The sequence below is a fragment of the Chelmon rostratus genome, chromosome 13 (assembly GCF_017976325.1).
Source record: "Chelmon rostratus isolate fCheRos1 chromosome 13, fCheRos1.pri, whole genome shotgun sequence".
NCBI lineage: Eukaryota > Metazoa > Chordata > Actinopteri > Chaetodontiformes > Chaetodontidae > Chelmon > Chelmon rostratus.
The window spans coordinates 19,365,538-19,387,117 of record NC_055670.1 but is presented as its reverse complement, the minus strand read 5'-3'; the positions used below and the strand labels follow the sequence as shown (position 1 = coordinate 19,387,117).

General features: G+C 42.8%; 1 protein-coding gene across 4 annotated transcripts in view; it reads right to left on the bottom strand.

Annotated features, from left to right (window-relative positions):
* Positions 1 to 21,580, bottom strand: part of myo1b (myosin IB) — a 59,590-nt gene that overhangs the window by 34,650 nt on the left and 3,360 nt on the right. For all 4 annotated transcript variants that reach the window (XM_041950199.1, XM_041950201.1, XM_041950202.1 and 1 more), the window contains exons 2-3: positions 16,203 to 16,349; positions 13,023 to 13,138 (exon numbers count right to left, since the gene is read on the bottom strand). In XM_041950199.1, coding sequence (XP_041806133.1) covers positions 13,023 to 13,138; positions 16,203 to 16,328 — 242 coding nt within the window. In that variant the 5' untranslated portion in view covers positions 16,329 to 16,349. The remainder of the gene's footprint in view (positions 1 to 13,022; positions 13,139 to 16,202; positions 16,350 to 21,580) is intronic.

Genomic DNA, 21,580 nt, shown 5'->3' with positions numbered 1-21,580 from the left:
ATATCAAGCTAAGATCAACATCTTTAAGTCGCATGTTTCACATTGAGCACAGGGTAAATCTAGCTCGAGGTAATTTTGCAGGAATGCATCAAAATAGTCTCTCCCCAGTGTTTAATTTAGTCTCTGCCTGGAGGGTGGGGGCACTCCAAGTCTGTCAGGTCTGAGTAATATCATTAATCAAGTATTTATATGCACTAAGTGTGGTAGACATGAGTGCGGGAAGGAATATCTGACATACACGGATACTGACAGGGGTTTTCATACGGCACTACCAGCGGGCTCTGTAGCTGGGTCTGAAATGGGATATTGAATTCTGAGCACAGTTGCTGACGTTACTTTACTTGTAGGGGCAATGCTGTCAAATTTAAGCACAGTGCACATCAAAAATGTAGCATGGCGCCAACCAGCAGGCTAAGGCACTGGTTAGACAGGGTTCAAAGTGATTGCTAAGGGTGATACTCAGACTACATTTAAAGCTCTACGCTGTGCGTTATGCTGCAACATTCTGCAATTTGATTATTATCTAGTCCAACTTCCACAAATACACCAAGACGTGGAAAAACTAGCTAATGCCTCAATCTAATTTGGGGTACAGCGATGAATGTATTAGTGGAGGCAGTGCGGTGAGGAGCCGAACTTGGAGCATATAATCACGCGCTGAACTAACACTGACCTCCAATTTGAAAAGTAGCTGATTGCTAGTAAGAAGCCGTGACTGAGAGGGGGCCAGAGATGGACAGCCAGATGAATGCATTCCAGGCCACAATACAGAGTTAAAGCTCAGGCTGGCTAATGGAGCTTAGGGTTCTGCACCATCACACGTCATTTTGGACCAGAGCCCACGCAGCCCCGCGACCAGTCCTCTCCCCTGTCAGCCGCGAGTTTGAGCCCTCCATCGACAAACCCTCAGGAAAAGGGGGTACAATAGAGCAGAATTTCTTATCATAAAAATTCCTTTAGGTCACGCTGGTGTGGTTAGTTCACTGGCTTGTGAATTAACTTTAAAGGTACCCTGTGGGGTTTTTGAACACTAACTATTTTTATGAGGGCCAGCCCCTGTTTTGTTGTCCATGTTATCTCCTAGCAGGACAGAAGGATACATGTGAGCATCGCAGATTTATTGGTTTGTAGTTTTTTTAAGAGTACCACAGCTGGCCACTAAATGCAGCTGGCTGACCATGCCGGATCCAGCTCTCTTAAAAGATCCATAGTGCACCCAGGTGAGCACACAGGTGAACCAAAACACATCCCTGTCTACTGCAGAGGGCAAAAATGCAACATCTCCTGGTTTAACATTATTTCAGGATCCAGGATCCAGGGTTAGCCAGGATACTGAGCAATGCCCCCAGCAAAATGCGAGAATGCTAACTGTATGCATGTCCACATGGACATCATGTGGGTTTCAAAATATTGTAAAAATAAATTCAAAAATAAATCTGCATTCAACATGCTTACTGGGCCTCAATGACACAACATGCAATTTGCTTTGGTTAGAAACTCTGACTGCAAAAATAACTGTTTAAAACAAAATAAACATTACCAGAAACCTCAATTGTCACATTTTTGGTACCCTCAGTTGCATCAAATCATCTTTTTCTGCCTCTCGCTCAGATCCCCACCCCCACACAGCCCAACCCCAACCCTTTCCTGTGCACCACGTTTGTATGGATGAGACTTACCAGTGGACATTACGTCACTGTTGAAAAGGGCAGCACAGCACAGCAGATGTCTGCTTTGTGAAAACACTCGTGTTGCCTGACCTGATCCTGACAATGACCAAACCATCACACAATTAGCGCGCCCCCAGAGGAGGCCAGTGGTGGGGGGGTGAACCAGTAGAAGGTGAGGGGTGGTGAATAGGAGTGGGAGGTCCTTTGCCAGACAACACACACACAGAGCTGGTCATATGAATATGAATGGCCATCGCATAATCACAGATGAATAGAAATCTGCAGAAGCAAGGGGCCACACCCAAAACCGTGCATGTGCAGATGATTTACATGTTTAAAACATTAAAAAAGAAAAATCTAAGCCACAAGCGACCTCTCAAAAGAAACTAATCTGTATTTTTATTCCTACGTACAAGAAAAACACGGCAGAACTACAATTAATGTACACCCCTGTGGCTAGAACAGCGTGCTATCATTAGGACCAAGACAGCAGTATGAACGGTAACTGGCCGCACCACTTCACAAATGTGGAAATCAAAATGATGATGAAGCATCAAGGTCACCATCAAAGGCAGAGGAAGCAGTGAGTGAGGCACCAAAATCCCAAAGGCCTCCCTGATCAGTGTGTTGAGCTGGGTGTGCGGGGTTAGGCTGGGATAAGGCCCTGGACCATAAGTGCTGCTTGGCACCTCCCCTTCACATCTGCCTGCAGGCTGTAATTTGGGCTTGCACGTGGCAGCGGTGAACACAAAGCCACACTGGCATGAGGTAAGCAGTAGAAAATAGTCTAGTCAGTTCTTTTTACTACCAACCTCTGGTAAGTGGGGCGCAGGAGAAGATGATGGGCCTGCAGTTTGTGACCTGAATCTTAAAAAGGGTGGGGTACTCCGAGGGCAGATTCAGCACACTTTAAAAGTTGTGATTTGTAGATGCTAATGAAGCTGTAATGTATGGGCTGGAGCACAGCCCACCCAGCTACTGCCAGATGACAGGTCTTCTGCAAACAATAATAATCTTCCTCAGCGGCTGTTGGCCACGTCCTCATTCAGATATGCAGCACATTTACAAACTTTTTTGAGTTTTTACTTTAAAAAGGGCAACTTTGTTAATTTTCCAGCCTTAAACTGGATCAACTTTGTTCAGTACTTTGATGCTAAATCCAGCTATGTTTCTGTGATGTGTTTGTATTTGTATGCATTTGGGGGGGCAGTACAGAAGCCTGTGATCTCAGTGTGATCTGGCTCCTCCAGAGGCCACAGGAAATCCGCCCTGGCTATGATGGAGCAGCCAAGGAAGCAACTCTTTCCTGATGCCTTTTGACCAGGTGGAAGAGTGGGTGGCTGTTGCAAGAAACGCACACACGGCCCTGACAGATGTGGTCCATCTGTGCATCGGTTATGACTAACATGTTGCTGTGAAACAGGTGGTGAGAAGATCAGCACACAGGGCAAATATCTGACGTAAGATCATGATTATATTCAAAATAACACTCTCAATGTGCAACTTACAAGGTGCAACAGAGAATACCTCTAAGTCTCTAAATTATAAACTCAGAGTGAAGTTCTGCTGCCACAGATCTCTAATTTATCCAACGCTCACTAGATGTTGTCTGAGACCTCTGCTAAATTACTCATTGATACTCCCCCACCCATACATCAAACTTCGAGGGGGTCCAGGGCTTTAATTTACTTTGCTGCACAGCAATTTAGTGTTCCACAGCAGGGGAAAACACAGGCCCAAGTTGTTTGTCTGATCCTTGGAAAAGCAGGAAATAAGTGCGCTGAGTAAGGTAGCAAAACATCCTCAAAGCAATACTCAAACAAAGCCTCTTCTGAGCCGCTTTCAGCGGATTTATGTGAATCAGCATGCAGCATATTTTAAGAGGGAGAGAGAGAGAGAATATTCAAATGACTCCCAATTATCAGGTGTTAAAGAGTTGACAGAACTGCCATGAGATTTCATACAGTGACAGATGTTAAAGGCCTTGTGCTTTTGGCTCGAAGATACAGAGAAACACATTTAAGGAAAAAAAAGACATAGCCACATGTGTGCAGCCACAGACAGGATGATGGAAACAGAAGAGCAAGATGTCTTTTTATAGCCCAGAAAGCACCAACCCTGTCAGGTTTGAGGACTTCCTCTCTTCATCCTGCTCTCCATGTCTCAGCCTTCCACTGTGGCAGTGTCTCTGCTCTCTTCAAGCTCTCAGAGGCCTTGTGATGAAAAGTACATCGTGACACTGGAGTACAGTTCTGCTGGCATACACAGACCAACTGACCTTTGGTTAAACAATTTGTACTAGACTTGTACAACGATTTCTCCTTGAGTGAGTGCTCAAAATTGGTACAAAAATGAGTCTAGAAAGATGACCTTGCTGACACCAAGAGAAGATGTTTTGATGTCTTCACATCGCCTCTGAAAAGTAGAATATTTGAGGTCTTCAGGCATTGCAACACCCCCTGCACACATACTCTCTCACACACAAAGGCTGCATAGAAATAAACTGTTATGCCTAATTTAGTACAAGATCACTTGGCATGTCCTTCAAAGAAGCAAAGGCCTCGGGGTGACCATGTGACCTACTGAGCCCGTTCAGACAACAGACAGAGTCATTGTGGGTCTGACCAACAGTGTAATGTTGGTCCCACATCGGCACCACAGTGGAGGGTGACACCTTCTCCTGCTCCACACCAGGAAACGAGGCGGCCACAGACTGAAAGACTTTGGTGGAAGGGAGACATGTTGTTAAGGGGCTCTTTTACCCGAGCCAAAATAAACATTTTACAATGAAATATGACAATTGAAAGGTAAGAAAAAAATAGCCCTAGTAATTCACACTTGTGAGTATGTTGCATGCAACTCAGATGCAAGGAGACTTTTAGCAAATGGGTTCATGCAACAGCTAACTTGACAGGGGAGATTAGCCGACACAAGCTTAACCTCGCTACGATGTCTGGCAAATTAAATTCCCATTAGCATTTACAGTTTTTCTGTTTAATGACAGCCTGACCTTTAGGGAGATTTTAGCCAAATTTACACAGCCAGCTGAATCCTCAATCCACACAAATCAGTTCCAAATCTTTGTGACAGCTTGTTTGATTTCATGTTTGGCCAATCACATGCTGCCCCGCCATGACTGCAGGCCAGCCGCACAGTGAAAACAGCACTTCAGCAGTACAACAGCATGGGGCTGCACTTCTGCATCAGATTCTACAGCTGCAGCTCTGTGTGCAGCCAAATACATGAAAATGTGCATAGACGTCTTAAATTAAAATGTACTTTAAGCCTAAAAAGGCCCCCCAAAAATGTACCCCATCAAGCCCCATAAAACATTGTCTTTTTGTGCAGATAATAGTAACCTAGCACCTGCAAGAGATTCATGGAAGTGTGTGTGCCCCTTGATGATTGCCACAAAAAAAAAAAACTAAAAATGGGATCATATCATATTATTGTCAAAGATATAAGGTTCCACGGAGGAACAATATTCTACGCAGCTGATACGAGTCTTATCTATTTGGTATGCCTCTCCCATTGTTATGCAAGCTATGTACACAGATAAAACGCTAGATACCAATTGTTCTGACGATGAATGGAGAGAGTTTACAATGGTTTCTGGACAGTCACAGACAAAGGAAAATCTATAAAATGAAATCTTACGGTCACAGAGGCAATAAATGACAGAACAGGCAATGTTTAACTAGCGTTATGTTCAATAATCAGCAGGCAGATGCACTATCGTTGAAAACAACAGAGGAATTCATAACCTTGCTCTATTAATGATTGCCACCAGGCTTAGTAACTTCAGATCCCAGGTGCTACCAAACAGAACCTGGTTCATACATGAGAAATTCAGCCTGCAAAATGGCACAAACCAGAAATAAGCAGAAATAAATGACCATAAATAACAATGTTAATCATTTTCTTTACAAGCAGCTCTATGACAAGTACAAGCCTGTATTATGATATATGCAGTCTTTCTGGCATTTTGCCTTTTTTCACAGCTTGAAATGTAGTGACAGGCGACATGGGGGTGACATGCGGCAAAAGTCAGCGGCCAAACTTCAACCAGGGACATTGTGGCTACCGTATATACACTGCTGTCACCAACATACTGGAAGAAACATAATTAGGTGTCAATTGTCAGTATTAGTAGCACCTAGTTCTTGTTAGTGTGTATATAAACGCTGTCTGTATCGAAAGGACCACGTCGGCCTGAGCCTGTATGCAGGAATGCTGCAGCTGATTATAAATGGTTGCATTATCCGCTTTAATACATTTGCATTTTATTCTTGGGTTGAAGAGGTGGGTGGGAAAAGGAACACACAGAGACGCACACACACTTTACCAATCATCTCCCTCTAGGTTCACCGAGCTCACCATCACGCCGACACACATGCTGGAGAGGACTCATTCTGCCCACCTAAGTCAAAATGCCATTTCAACAAGTGCCCACTTAAATCTACCTACGTGCAGGTTCTGTGCTGCAACTTATGTGGGCCTCCTCGAAAACAGTCTTTTATATAACACCACAACAGTGTACACGTGGCATAAGCTTGTTGCCAAATAACTGTAGCTGTGATGGCTAAAAAAAGTGAAGAACCTATGGATCTAAAAAGATGTGTCCTATTTTACAGAGATGTGTCTGTCCATCATTTATTTAACAGTAAGAAAGAAGAATGTAAAGCAAGACTCTTTAACATCCATATGTCTTACTAAGGGCCTGCTGTGCAATCAGAGATTTTACCACTAAACTCTAATACTTCAGTCTGCTGGAAAACACTGCTTTCATGTAGCAGAGTTCAACTTCGGAAACTAATTTACCCACCACAAGGTGAATGCAGTATTTTGGCAGTTTAAACAGTATTTCAATAAAAAATGAGGAAAAGACCAACACAAGGTAAGGTGCAAATGCCTGTGCTCCAATTGACAAGACTGGAAAGACAAACACAGGTCAGGTATGATGCCATGATGACTGGCTCCAAAGTATAGCCTACCTACCTAAGACATAGAGTGGTAATATACCATGAGTCTTTTTTATCTTTATCCAACATCCTGCGTGTAAAACAACATCCAGTCTTAGGCCAATTCATCAGATCTGAAATTAATCCCACTAAATGGGTAGTTGGCGGTTTCGTGTTGCACAACGAAGCATCATTAATTTTCTCTCATAAACTTGGCAGCGGTTTGATAGATAGAACCCTGTGGTGATGCCAATTTGACAAACACGCCAGAGTGACAAATGCTAAGCGAGACTGCTTATTCACACATGGCTGTTCTTGCACCGGGTACTTTAGGTATATGCAGAACAACCACGTGCACAGTTCTATGGAAAGGGCTTGAGAGGAATCTGATAACCTGTTGAGAAGCACCACATAGTTATAATGTACGTACACATTATGTAGGGCGAGGGTGCTGAGAGTGGGTGCATCTGGAGTAATGCTGATCAGACAGGCACTTAGTACAAATGGCTTACTCCCACATGTGATCTCTGATCTTCTACAGTGCTTTTGACATGGAGGGCACTGCAGTTACAGAAGTGAATGATTTAAGGCAATCAGTGCTTTGTGTTCATAGCCAAGGATGCGTAAACACTCCAGATCTTTGCAGACACTCCAGAGACTCGACAGACTTGTTTACAGTAATACTATAGTTATACTAGAGCAAAGGTAAACTCTAAAATAATGAACAAATCCCACGTGAACTGGTTATAATAAGGCAAGCTATAATGAGGTGTTGCATGGACACAGAGAAAAAAAATGAATGAACCGTAATAATTATGATATACCTAGATGTCAAAACTCCATACAATAAAGCAGATTTCACAGTCCAGCTGTCATAACCATGTGCTCGACAGCTGAAAACCCTGACGGATGCCTTGCACGGACCTCTTTGCTCCATTAGCCATTTGTGATGCCCCCTGTAGCCAATGCCCCAATGGCACATGGGGCTGAGCGCATCAGGGGTCTCAATACCTCATTAAACACTGGGGAAATACGATCCTACCCTAGAGACGAGGAAGTTCTCACACACACACACACACACACACACACACACACACACACACACACACACACACACACACACACACACACACACACACACACACACACACACACACACACACACACACTCTCTGTCTGGCTTGGGTGGCAAGGGACACACAAAAGATGACTCCAGGCCATCTGTAATGCTGCTCTGCATGGAGAAAGGCCACTGATTAGTTCATCTCTTATGCTTCCACTGTAAGTAGAGGGGAGGAAAACACCTGCTAGTTAATTATGAGGCACCTCATCTGGGCAGAAGGCAGTTTGCTAAATTGGCCAGCCATGAGTGGTCATCAGCTGGGTTTACAATCAGGTATTTGAGAATTAAGACATTTAGAATGGAAAACCAATCACACGTCTTTGTTCACAAAACAGTTGGACTGAATGGTACAATTTCTGGATAAAACTTTAATATAGCTCTGGATTTTGTTTCATATTTTGGGGAAATTAGATTATTGCTGTCTATGATTATACCAAGCTTGCTGTCATGGTTGTGTGACCTGCAGCTGGCACATGCATTCTAATTAAAGCATGTCTTTGTTTTGTTGTTCTACTTTTCCTGTTAGGCGACTCATTTGTTTCAATTCAGTTGATGGCAACATAACCTGAATTACATTTTGCATATTGTGACATTTTTAAAGTGGAAACTTGACAAGTGTAAGGGAACATCTGCTGTCTGACTCTTTCTTAAGTGATCAATATGCACTGAGCCATCTCTGGCCTGGGCAAGAGCCACTGTTTATCTACAATAACTCTAATTAAGACAGAACTTAACAGGCAATTAGTCTACAAACAACTTTAGAGATAGGGGACCAGCTGCACGTCTCCCTCCAGCTGATGTGTACACACACGCACACACACCTATTGTCTGGAGGGTACACGAGCAGGTGTGAAACACATGAGCACCTGCACACACTCACTGGTCCTTATTTGTGCTCATAGAAAACACAAAAGCACTGCCACACATACACGAGGCATTGCAGACATCCTCCAAGATGCAGACAAACACGGGATGAGCTGATGAAGATGCGACAGCATTAATGAAAAGCAACACGTTTTACAAAACTAATCCTGCTCGGGCACCTTTTCCTGGCTTTAATCAATAAGCTTAGATACATTGATCTTTCATCTCATCCAAACAGACCGTCTAGGATGCTTGGACAATTCCCACAACACCAAGTTCAACAACAAAAGAACATTCATGACTGTGCCATTTGCCCTGAAAACAGAGAGGACCAGTGATTTTAGGAATTGCATGTGTTTGACACATCAGCTAATGTTTTGTACTGTACATTTTACAGTGGGACTGACTGTATAAGCAGATGTTCTGCCAGGAACTCTGAGACAACACATTTGTCACATTCTGGTGTTCTCTGTGACCAGGTGATATAAAAACCTGAAACCTTAGACTGTAAGTGGGTGTTGCTGATCGACACGTTGGTGTTATTTACACAGTGTGTGTGGGTTTATGCCGGTTTTGAAGGGGGTTTGGGGGTTGAGCAGTTATCTGCTGCTTGTTAATTGTTCTGTAAAATGTCTCTGCAGTGACAGTAAAGTGAGAGATTCAATGAAGGCAGTAGCTTCATGCTAAAAAAAAAATGTACCAGTACTGAGATCAGGAATAAAAGGATTTATTTTACTCTTGAAATTTCTGCAATGCCTCCCATCAGGCTGGCAGAATATCCCTGTAAACAATAATTTTGTTTTTGCTCTTCCTGAAAATTATTCTTTGATTTTTCTTGCATACGACATGATAACCAATGCATGTTTTAAAAAGTTTGAGACCCAAACATATTCTTTCAGCTGATCGTTAAATACCAGTTTAGCTTACAAATGTGTCTGTAGTTAAAATATTGTCAAAAACTTTGTTATCAATTTGTGAAATGTGTGTCTTATTGCCTCGCCCTTCATCAGAATTTGTTGATGCTTTGAGTCATCCACCACTTGCACATATGTGACGGTGTACCATTTCCCACACAGCAGATCAATGAGGCTTCAGATACACGGCCAAACATCTTTAGGGGCTATGACAAATCCAAACATCCTAGTAACTACTTCGACCTTGACTGAAGCGACCTGTTCTAAGTTGCTGATTTATACTGTTCAAGTGTCTAATGAGGATCAAAGACAGGAAGAGGAAGATTCCTAGGGACCCCCTGTTGTTACCTTAATTAAAGCCTAACACTGATCCCCTTTAGTCACTGTGGTGATAATACCCCTCAGGCAGTGGAAGCTCAGCCATGCAAAAAGCGGGTCATGAAAAACAGAAACTTATCTGGTTTGGAAACACCACAAGGACATGGTATTTTTTATTTAAAAATATTAACTGGATTCCAGTAATGCCTTCTTTGTCCTTTTGTGTCCAAATTAATTTACTCTCGTGCATGCGGCTACAGCTAAACATGTAGCTCAAATCAAATCTCCCATACTGTCTATTTGCTGTTCTCCTTCTACATTTTCTGTGGCCTTAAAATGCAGATATTCCCGAATAAATGTGAAGACGAGTGAGAGAGAGAAGTGAAAAAAAACGATTTGCTGTGTGCGTGGCGTGACAAACACGGAGGCATGCATTGAAATCACCTGTAGTGATGCCTGCTCGCTGCTCTGATTTGAATATCAGTCAAGTCAAATAAATTCAAATGACAACATCCATCCAAATGTGTTTCCGAAACCACAACTATCCAACTGCTTCAAGGTTTATGTATTTTAAAGCTTTAAAAGAAGTCAATATGGAAAAAGTTTTAAGCACAAACACTGCCCGGTTAACATAAACAATTCAGTTTATATTGAAGAAAGCCACACAGAAATGTACTGTATACATGTTTTTTGTACACATTCTTGATGAAAAGTACACAAAATGTGGAGAGTATATTGTTCAAGGAATAAACACTCAACCATTTCTTTCTTACCAGACGTTAGATGGGCAGTCCAATTTCAATTTCCTCTCCGTAAGCTCAAAACAACAGTAGCATTGTTGGCCTAGCATTAGCTCATCACAAACTGTGGAAGCAGGTGGACACAACTAACCCAGCTTTGTTGTGTGCCTTCTCATATCTCCAATAATGTCCTGTTGAGAGGTATGTGTGTATTTAACTTAAAAAATGAAACACACTTTGTAAGGAGGAATTATCTTATACATGTGGTACCATGGATGCTGTACTTGCTATCTTAACATTAACCAAGCTAATTTGTGGCCTTTGACAGGCTAGCTGTGCCACCTTGCTAGCTTTGTTGCTAACCAATGCTAAGTCACGGGCTACATGCTAGAAAGCGCAGAGATGAAGTTGTTATCACTCTTTCCAGATTTTAATTACACAGCTATAAACTCCAGACAGAATTTCCCAAAATAGTGGTTTTGGGTTTGTTTGTTTTTTTAAATGTATTAAATCTAGAGTGAACACAGCTTAATCACATTAGAGGTAGCATAAATAAATGATAATAGTGGAGCCATTTTGTTTGCTAAAAATGACTTGGAGTCGAGAATAATGCTGATGCATTGACAGGACTGAGGGTTTAACATTGCTTGAGGACGATCAATGCAAAGCCACAAAGCTTGGTCCAGATGGCCCGACCAGAGGATTAAGATCAATTTATGTAGCATGTTGAAACAATCTGCCTCTGACTGGCACTTTAGGTCTTGTACAAGAGCCTGTCCTATTAAACGGGGCTTAATCTTCTTTACTTAAAAGACTAATGATAAGATGATTTTTGAAATGTTTAGAGGTCAATATACAGAGTTTCTTTTTGTAACCAAGTCATCCATCACTAGAGATGCAGCGGTGAGGGAGGTAGCAGTTTTCTTTCATGGGGCTCTGTTTTTTTAATCCATTTGACAATGCTTCTAGTTCGAACATACGTTTTCTGGTTTCTGGTCAAAGGTGAACTATCTTAGCTCCTCTGGTTTAGCGTGACTTCTTCAGTATGGCTCTGTGGCTTCACAGATGGCTTGGACATTTATCTGCAGTAATGGAGTCTAGTGCAAACAAGGAAAACCACATTTTCCAGAATGCTAGCATATACATATATATATATATATATACATACATACATACTACTTATTCAATATTCCTTTATTTCTTATTCGAGAGCTGAAAGAAAGTTTGCAGCTTTAAATAGGACTATACTTGTGTTTTTGCATGTTTAGCTCATAGAAATCTTTTTTTATACTTTACATCACTGCCTTTTTAAGTCTGACTCTGGTTTTAGCATGAGATGAAAATGATCTTGCAAAGACAAATGTCTACTACTTAGCCTTTAGCCTCCGTAACTATCCAAATGATCTTGTGGTATTGCAGTTAAGAGTAGAGACTATTTTTGAAAATACTTGTGCGCTGCCAAATCACAAAATTTTCTAAAAGCCACAATGTTAACCATCCTTAGATTATCCTTCTGGTAACGGATTATCGAACATCTCTGTTTAAGGTATTCATCGGCAAGCTGGTCTGTCCTGTGAGAGCAGAGCACAGCAAGTACATGTTCCTGGTCATTACTCTGTCCCCCCTCTAAGCCAACAAAAGCACAAAGCAAAGACAGATTTTGGTTTGTTTGGATTTGCTGTGGGCAATTAACGTTATCATCACACAACAGGTAAGTCTGGACACCTCCTAAAAACATGATGCATTCCTTTAAAACAATGCACTGAGCCGCTGACCATGAGAAAATCTCCTTGTATACGCCAGCCTTCCCCACCAGTATACAAAAGAAACGAGAGGAGAAACAGGCACTGGAAAACAAAAAGGGGCAAAACAGCCTGAAACTGTGTCATGTCAGTTCTGTAGCTGGCTGCAAAGCAAAGCCAAGGAACTTGCTTTTGTCCGCAGGGAGTATGTCTGTTCTGGGACAAGGGCACTCTCGCTCTTTCAGCCTGTCTCTCTGAGGGGTTTTGCTGCAGCCTAGAGACACAGCAGGCTAATTGACGAGTGCTGGGCTTTGTTTTATCTTGGCAGCCTCACAGCAATGCTGACTTAATGTTGCCAATGGACAGATGGCATGCCACAATGCTGAATGGCCGGCAGAAGCACCAGACTGACTCGCCATATAAGAGCTAGTGTCCCTCTGATCTCAATCCCCCACTTACCCCTCCTCATTAGTGGCTGGGTCCAAATTGTTAATCCTTACAGAGGTTTGCAACACACAGTATCTTCAACCAGACAGAAATTCAGACTAACAAAGCCTTGAGAAACACTTGTGAAGTGCCAACCAAATTTAAAACTTCACTGTCAAACTTGAAGTGCTTGAGCCTTGAGCAAAACATAAAATTTACACAAATACTAGGTGGTTTTGGAGAAGATGTGGGAGGTGGACTCACATGTGTGGACTAAGCTCATAGAAGTTCCTGTTGCGATACTCCTCCACTTTGTCTGGCGTGTAGATGGGCAGGGACCTGTAGGGGTTCACGGAGATCACCACACTGCCAATGTATGTCTGGAGGGAGAAGAATAAACAGTTAGTGTGAATCAACACAGCATGTTCAGTATTTTACTCAGACTCACAGGAGCACCGGTTTCAACACCTTTCACCCAATCTGCCCATTTGGGTGTTAATTGTTAAGTGGAGGTGGGAGGAATTCTGCCTCCGTCAGCTACTCTAAGCTGGGTATTCTTAATGCATTGTTGAGGCATGCAATGCCTGAAGTGGAGCTGAAGACACGTAAAAACAAGGAAAAGTTTATGGAATCTGTGGGCTGGGCAGTAAACACAGACTGCAAAGAGGTCAATGTGCTGATGGAGGGTTTTAGTCAGTGTGTGTGTCCGCGTGTAGGAGTATTCATGCTGTCGTACCGATGCCTGACAGGCCTAGATATCTGCAACTGGTGTTCACAAAAACGGTAGAAAATGAAACGCTTTCATAGGAATCCCTATTGGTAAACTGCTTCCTATTAAACACATTACAGCATCAATAGATTCCGTGTGAATGAATGATATCTAATGTGTCAGCAGTTGGATTTTAATCAAAAACCTGCAAGCGGATAAAGTTTTCTCTGTTTCACATAAAGGAACACGTTTATGTAACATTCACACAGGTCCTGTTCAACAGATAACACTTGTCAGATATTTCTGAGAGCGAATGTAACCAGCCATCATCTTCATCATCCTCCCACGCTCAAAACAAAGCCCAGATAGCACTTTCAAACATCCACCTGAAACATTTTCTTCGCTTTCCACGGTAATGGCTGTTGCATAACCCACTCTGATGAGAGTGGAGCATGGCCTTCCCTGTGGCAACACCACAACCTCCCACGGCCTCTCCTTCAATAGCCCACCAGAAGCAAACCGAGGCCGTTTCAAGTGCAGAGGACGGGTACAAAGGGAAAGCGTGTGTGCAATGTAAACAAAGCATCACGTGTTAATGTGGGGCTTTCTTGACCAAAAGCAGAGAGCACAAAACTATGCAGGTCAGAAAAGAAAAACACTACATGCAAGGGACTTCATGGTTATTTCATGAATCTTTCGACAGATCAAAACATAAGACTGCTGTCAAAAAGGCTCATGATGGGAGCCATGAAACAGCTATGAACTGAGTGCTTTTAAGCTTTTTCACACCACATCCAAAACAGATTTACAGTCAATAAACAAATAAAAGAAAGATAAAAGGGGCTTTTATGAATATTAACCTTTGTCTCAAGTGTGATGCCTTTTTAGATTCAAAGCAGAAAAAAATTAAACTTCATATTTAATCTGACATCTCATTTTTCCATTCCTGCTGCCTGCCCACTATTAATACCACGAAGCTCTCTAATCATGGAGGTTTGTCAACAATCTTCTGACCTTTTCACAGCAAAAAAAAGGGAGAAAGATTCGGCGGGATTTTAGTCAAAACTCAAAGAGCAGCATGTCCATCAACGGAGATAAATAGTGTATGCAGACACTGTCCATACTGCCCAGGTAGATGGTAATTTTCTGTGTTTTCTTTTGCATTTCCACACAGGTGTGGAAATGCATAGGAAGTCTGCTGTCTGGCTTGTTTCAAAACTCCATCTGTTCAGTCGCTAAATTATAACAGCTTGTGTGATACGCCACATGCCCCAAAAACTACATAAATTAAACTAATTTTTTTCTTCGCCACTCAGCTTTTTAACCATGGTGTTGAAAATCCATCCCTTCAGCATGACAGGAAATCTGTGTACAAGACAGCGTAGATATGACTTCTGTTCACTTGGAAATTGGCAGGTGCTCAGGTCCAGGGCTGTGATTAATTTAAAATGGGTGGGTCTCAAAGATCAGCCGTTCTGTACAAAACATATGTAGGCATCTTCATCTCATCATCTGTCATGAAAATCCATTAAAGAAAGACTTACATAGATGCTAGTTACATTTGAAGTGAATTTATTTCGGATAAATATTGATCATCCTGCTACAGTTTTGGTGTGAAGGAAAAGAAGGAGTTAATCTTCGAACTCACAATGCAGAATTAATGGTTAAAACAAAGGGGGCTTCAGGAGTTAAATAAGCTTGTTAAACACTCGCTGATTCTTCTTGTTCAGAGAAAAAAAAAAGAAGGCATAAGAAGCAGAGCAGCAGTTAGGAGGACGATTTTCATTCTCCTTGATTTTCCACAGAGTTATTGGATACATGATGCGCTGTCCCTCTGGAAAACAAAGCCATGTTTCTTCTGCTGAGAGCCGTCATATGATAGTTTGGGGTGGGGGTGGGGGCCATTTGTAAGGAATGATGCCACATAGGGAAAAATACATTCACATGCAAGGATTGTGCACCACAGATTTAGTGGATAAGTACAGGCTTCAGCACTTTTCCTGGTCATCACTCTTGAGGTGCAGCTTAAGCCACAAAAAAAGCTTCCATTACGGACTTCATACCATGTGATCCACCTTTCCGTGAAGATGCAATTTCTACTTTCACTTCATAGTCACGACTAAACTAAAAAAGGTAAAACCAGAAATACTAAGATTTTGCACTAGCGCATTGAAAATCTCTCTTGAAGGAGCATATATTACACGCAATTTTAAAAAAGGCACAACTGTCCATGTTTAACTAGCTCCACGAGATTTAGGTCAGAACCACACAGGAGATGAAACGGTTTGAGGGCTGGAGTCTAGAGCAGCCGACCTGCGGAGAAGAAAATCCTGGAGTGGCACGGCACAAAAGCCCGGAACCAATTGTCTGATGCAGGCGTGATAGTTCAACAACCCCCTTCTTCTCAAGATATACAGCCAGCCAGCCCCTTCTTGTCCCTGAGCTCTGGATTTCATGGCTCATTTAAAGGCATCATCTACATTCCTCGGTGATGTGATTTATTGATTGGCCGGTTGCTGTGGTCTCTGTATCTGTGCCACCTCTGTAGCCGAGGCTAAAATGAGTGGAGGAACAATGGAGTTATGAAAAGTATCTGCATGTTTCCTTAGGGAAGCAGTCTATATCAGTCCTTGGAGGCAGGGACGAGCAGTCTCACGCAACACTGTTACACTGCTACTAGAATTATTACTGTTATATTACTGCAAGGGATATTTGAACGTAAAATGATGACTTACGTAGATCTCATTGTGGTCAAAGCGGTTCCTCAGGTTCTCGAGGAATGAGTCTTCAGACAGGGGTTCTAGGAGGACCATGTCGCCAACCCCAATCATGTTGTCTAGAAGTGACGTCTTCACCTCCATTTTGGCTGCAGGTGTCGCCCCCTGGACAAAAGTACAGAAGACAGAAGAGATAAATCACACATACTGCGAATTCAAAAAAGGTGTCTGTTGATTTTTGGACCACTAGTTGCGCCATGGGGCAATGTTTCAATGAATGGGCCGATGCTTTGTTTGCATCGTGCACCTGCACATGTGCAAGCACTTGAGTGGCACGATTCACACTCTGCTGTCGTTTTTGCGCTAGTGTGCTGATAAGACAGCTGGTGGCGGTAATGCTCAAACAAACATAATGAGCCAGCAAAGCCAGTAGAGAAGAAAACTGTTGCAAGCAAACACAGATGTAAACAATGCATGATTTCAAATATCTTAAGCTTTGCATGTGTTTCATGAGGAAGAAAACACTCAAACAAGATGTGTTTTGGTAAGGAACACTGGTTCTACAACCATATCACTTTTTCACAATTATTAGGCTACTATTTCATGTTTGTTGCCCATTATCTGTGAGGTCTCCAGCAACGTTTTATGAAAAGCATTCCTTGATCAGAAAATAAACAGTCCTAAATTTAGCCAAATGAAATAAACTCTGGAGTGGACATGTTTGTACAGCAGTGGTTCGACTCCAGGGGAGGAGTGGGGCCTTTTGATTGGCTACTCGGTCTTGTTCTCCTGCGGCATGTGAGAACGTCCCATAGGCAATTACATAACTAAAGAACTTTGCCCTTGACCTCTGGGTGTCTGCACAGCTGGAATCTGCTCCTGTTTCAGGGCTTCTTATAAATCAAAGAAATCGCCCCCCAAAAGTAAACTGCTTCATAGCTTTTTTTCCACCCTGCTTGCTTGCTGCAGCAATATAATATTTGTGGCTGGTAAAGGATCTGGGCTGGAGTGCACCATGACAAAGACACTGCTGGGGGTTGCAGTTTTCAGTCCAGTGTTGCCTCCCATCTCCTTTGGGACAGTAATCCCAACGCTATACGGCTGGAGATAAAAGAGGGGCCTGGAATACATTCAGGGCCTTGATACAGGGCTTTGCTGTACTAAAAACCCAATGTCTGCTGTTGTGACAGACAGATGAGGCCATGTAGTCATCTATTGTTCATTGCTTCTTGGTGCAGACATTATTTGCATATCCAGAAACAAACACAGGCTGGTACAGAATGGAAATATGACAAAGATGGGATGGTTTCGATACTTTATGCTTTTTAATAAATAAGGCAGCAGTGTCAGTGGAGGCTGAAGGCTAAAGGCCTGAAATTAGCTAACATCCGACACTTTGAAAAACCCTGCCTGAGGTAAAAATACAATTTTATGCAGAGATTAATATCACACAAATATCTGCTGCAGACACAGAATTGTGTGGCAAATGTTTGGGGATTAAACAACTGGATCAGGGGTAATACAGCATGTGATCTGAAACAACTGGTGGACGGCCAAACAGGACGACTCCAAGCTCCAACATTTCAGCACAAACCCCTACGTCAGCCGTCAAGTCAACTTTTAGAAGCAGCATGACATTCCTGAAAAAGATGGATCTCCTGTGCATCTTTCCACTTTACCTTTTCCCTGGCTTCTGTTCCCCTGCAGGGCACAGTGTTATTGGCCCATAAAGAAGTTGCCCGGCTCTTAGTAGGAGGCGAGACTCGAGTTCCAAAAGCACTCACTCTCACATTCAGCATGAGAGCAAATCTTTAAAAAGGTGGGTCAAAACAGGCGGGGAAGAATGCTGAAAAATGACTGATGTTCTTCTGCAATTAAAACATCTTAAAGGGCTGCAGTGCTGCAAAGACACCAATGGCTTGATATCGACTCAGAGGGATGTAGAAAACGAGCGGAGAAGTATTCGCTTGCATGTCGAGCCACAGTCCACTGAGGGGGTTACTTTGTGCCCTCCAGCTAGTGCAATCTGATGGCATTGTGCCAAAACATTCCAAGTGACGGCTCATGTCTACCAGCTGCTTTTGTTGTCTGCATTGCAGTTTTAAATTAACTTCCTTTTAACATAGTAACTGATTCTCTGGAGGGATGAAGTGCCGATCACCTGCTCTGTGATCTCGCACCATACGTTTACTTTTCTGTAGGGCTTTTATTTTATAAAATAAAGACACTAATTCAGGGTGCAACAATTTTAATCTAGCATTTATGTACCATACATGCAGATGCACTCAAATTCACAACCAATTAATGACTCTCATTGAATATTGATCATCTAGAGCATCAGATAATGTGTGCATTAGCCTGGCACAATCAATACTGGCCAAACCAATAACAACAAAGTAGTTAGCTACCCGGCTACTGCAAACTTGCTGCCTGACAGGAAGAGCATAGACATGCTGCAGTGAGTTAAGGGACATATTCCTCCTCAGTGAAAACAGATGCTGAAGCCTGTCGGTGACCTGGGGGAGAACATTCTGTCTCCACGTCGCCTGGGTGCCTGTGCCATTCTGACCAATGACATATTGCATCTGTCTGCAGCCTGGATGCCCTCAGCTCCTTTGCTGATAACCCACTACCCCAGATTTGGAGCTGGCTTCCAGGCAGCCAGTCACACAATCCCATTAATAAGAGTTGCTTCCTGCTGCTAACTGTTGAACTGGATCCAAAGAGGGAGAATGAGAGAAAACCTGACAGCCTTGATTAATACCCAGGGGATTATCTTCACTGCTGAGTGGTGGAGAGATGAGGAATATCACCAGTCTATGTTGGTAAAAACAGATTTTTGTCTCAATGTACACATGAAGGACAAAAAAACTGTTACTTTCATTTTTTTCTTTTCTTTAAATACACTCATTTTATCCTTCTAAATCAAAACAGCCCCAATCTGAACCTTTTGGCAAATTACTCTGAGGAACTGGATTACATGTGCCCAGCTTTATCAATCTCTCTGATGCATTTTGCATCAGAGAGATTGATTAAATCTCTTCGATGCATGTTTAGTAGGTAAGCATCACATGTGCCCACATGGTTTAGCTGTTATTAATCTCAAATCTAAATCTCATGAATCAGAGATGCAGCGAAACTTGCGGTCAAATACCCTCGTCTGGACGCGTGTCACCTTAACTGAGTGCGCTCTCCTAAACCTGACTGGCACAGTGCCTGCGTGCGGCAGACGGGAGCGCTTTGCACATGGCCCAAGATTGGCACATTAAAAAGCTGACCTGATACACCAAAAGGCTCAAAAACACTAGATTCTGTTTATTGAACCGACTGTCTGCAACACTTGCAAGAAGGATGCACACAAGTGTTTCAATAACAATTACTTTGAGCTAGGGCTTTCTGGTGCAAGTATCTGTCACTGTTTATCATCAGCTATCAGGAGTATAAATTCAATGTAATACCTGCTGCTGGCACTAAGCCCCCCTCCCCTTTGCTGTCACGCAATGTGCAGCGTGCTGGCAAGATCAACTAGAGCACACCTTGAATGTCGGGAGAGGGGCATTACTGAGTCACTATTTTTATCCTATATATGACCTACAGAACTCGCAGAATTACATTTGAAATTGGAGTTTGACCTATGATTCCCACAGATTATAGAGCTGTATTTAGCAGAGCGCAGTTGCTTGACAGAAAGATTTTATCATTGAAAGTGTGACAGCGATGGGTGGGCTGCACCTGGGATTTCAATGCATGCAACCGACAATGTGATGAGACGCGCTTTGCCTCCTGCCTCTGACCTAGATTTCCCCTGCAAGGTCAACCTACGAGGAAAAAAACATGAAAAAACACCATTAAATGTACATGTATTATTCACAGGCCCGAGGGCTAAAGCCACGTGTTCTTTTCTGTTCTTTGTCAAGGAGGAAAGTCATCAGACCAAAAGTCAACAGCCGTGCAGGCAGTAGTGGTGGTGTAAAAGCGAAAATACAAAAGTGGTGCCAAAAAGACAGCCGTTGCTTGTTAGGATGTGCATCCTTGATTAAAAATAAAGCAGCTCAGAGTGGCTATCACTTTTGAAATGGTCAATATTTTCATCACGATCAACAAAGCAAGCTCGCACTCTCCAGTGACGTGCTCTGTGTGGAGGTAAATGGGCGTTGTGTGAGCCACACTGAGAGATGATTGGCGTCATTCTACCTTGGGAGCAGTTGTTTGAGAACACAGTGGCGTGGCTATGTGCAAACAAATGATAATAAAATCTATTATGCAGCGTAATAGTCTGTAAATTCCCCGCAGATCAAGCCGGCCTTGTCACGGGGCAGGAGAGTCACAACATGACAGGCTGCTGGCAATGGTGGCGATTAGAGCTCCTCCCAGGTGGAGCTGCAGCGGGGCTGTGCCACAGAGCAGGCCAGGCCAGAGAGGACAGAGAGCGAGCTGCTGCCTGAGAAAGTGACCCGCAGGTCCAGAGTCCTCAGCACTGCTCTAGGCCTGTGAGCAAAGGTGGACACACAACCAAACCGGCAGTGATTCCACTCGCAGGCACCTGGAAAAGACTAAACGCACTGACCACGTTTTGCAACAACTTGCGCTTTATGGCAGCAATTGAATGATTTCTGCCTTCTGTCAAAAGCGCATTTGCGAGTTGAACAGAGTTTTCATGACACACAACCATCCCGACTGGTTAAACATAAACCTGGAACCCAAACAAACACTGGGCTTTATTTACAATACAGCTCAAACAGCAGGGAGACATCAGGCCGGGTAGGTTTACAAAACATGGGCCTACAGCTGGCAATCAAAATGACAAAAGCTCCAACAGCTATACCATAATTAATCCACTCACCATGCAAAACCCGGATTGAACCCTGGAGAACAGACAACTAATAACTGTCTTATATGTCAGTTTTAAAGCCTCTGAAAACATATTTTCTCTTCAATGAGTAATGGGATTCTACAGCCCTGATTCCACAAAAGTTAGGACGCTGTGTAAAACATAAATAAAACAGAATGTGATCATATGCAAATCCTTTTTGACATGTACTCAACTGAAAACAACGCAAAGACAAATATATTCAATGTTTGACCTCATCAGCTTCATAGATTTTTGCAAATATCTGGTTATTCTGAATCTGGTGCAGCGACACACTTCAAACAAGTTGGGACAGGAGCAACAAAAGACTGGGAAAGTTATGGAATGCTCCAAAAACTGTTTGGAACATTCCACAGGTAAACAGGTTGATTGGTAACAGGTGATAGTATCATGATTGGGTATGAAAGGAGCATCCTGGAAAGGCTCAGCCGTTCACAAGCGAGGATGGAGTGAGGTTCACCACTTTGTGAACACATGATTGGATAAAGGATGTTACTACATGGACTCAGGAACACTTCATAAAACT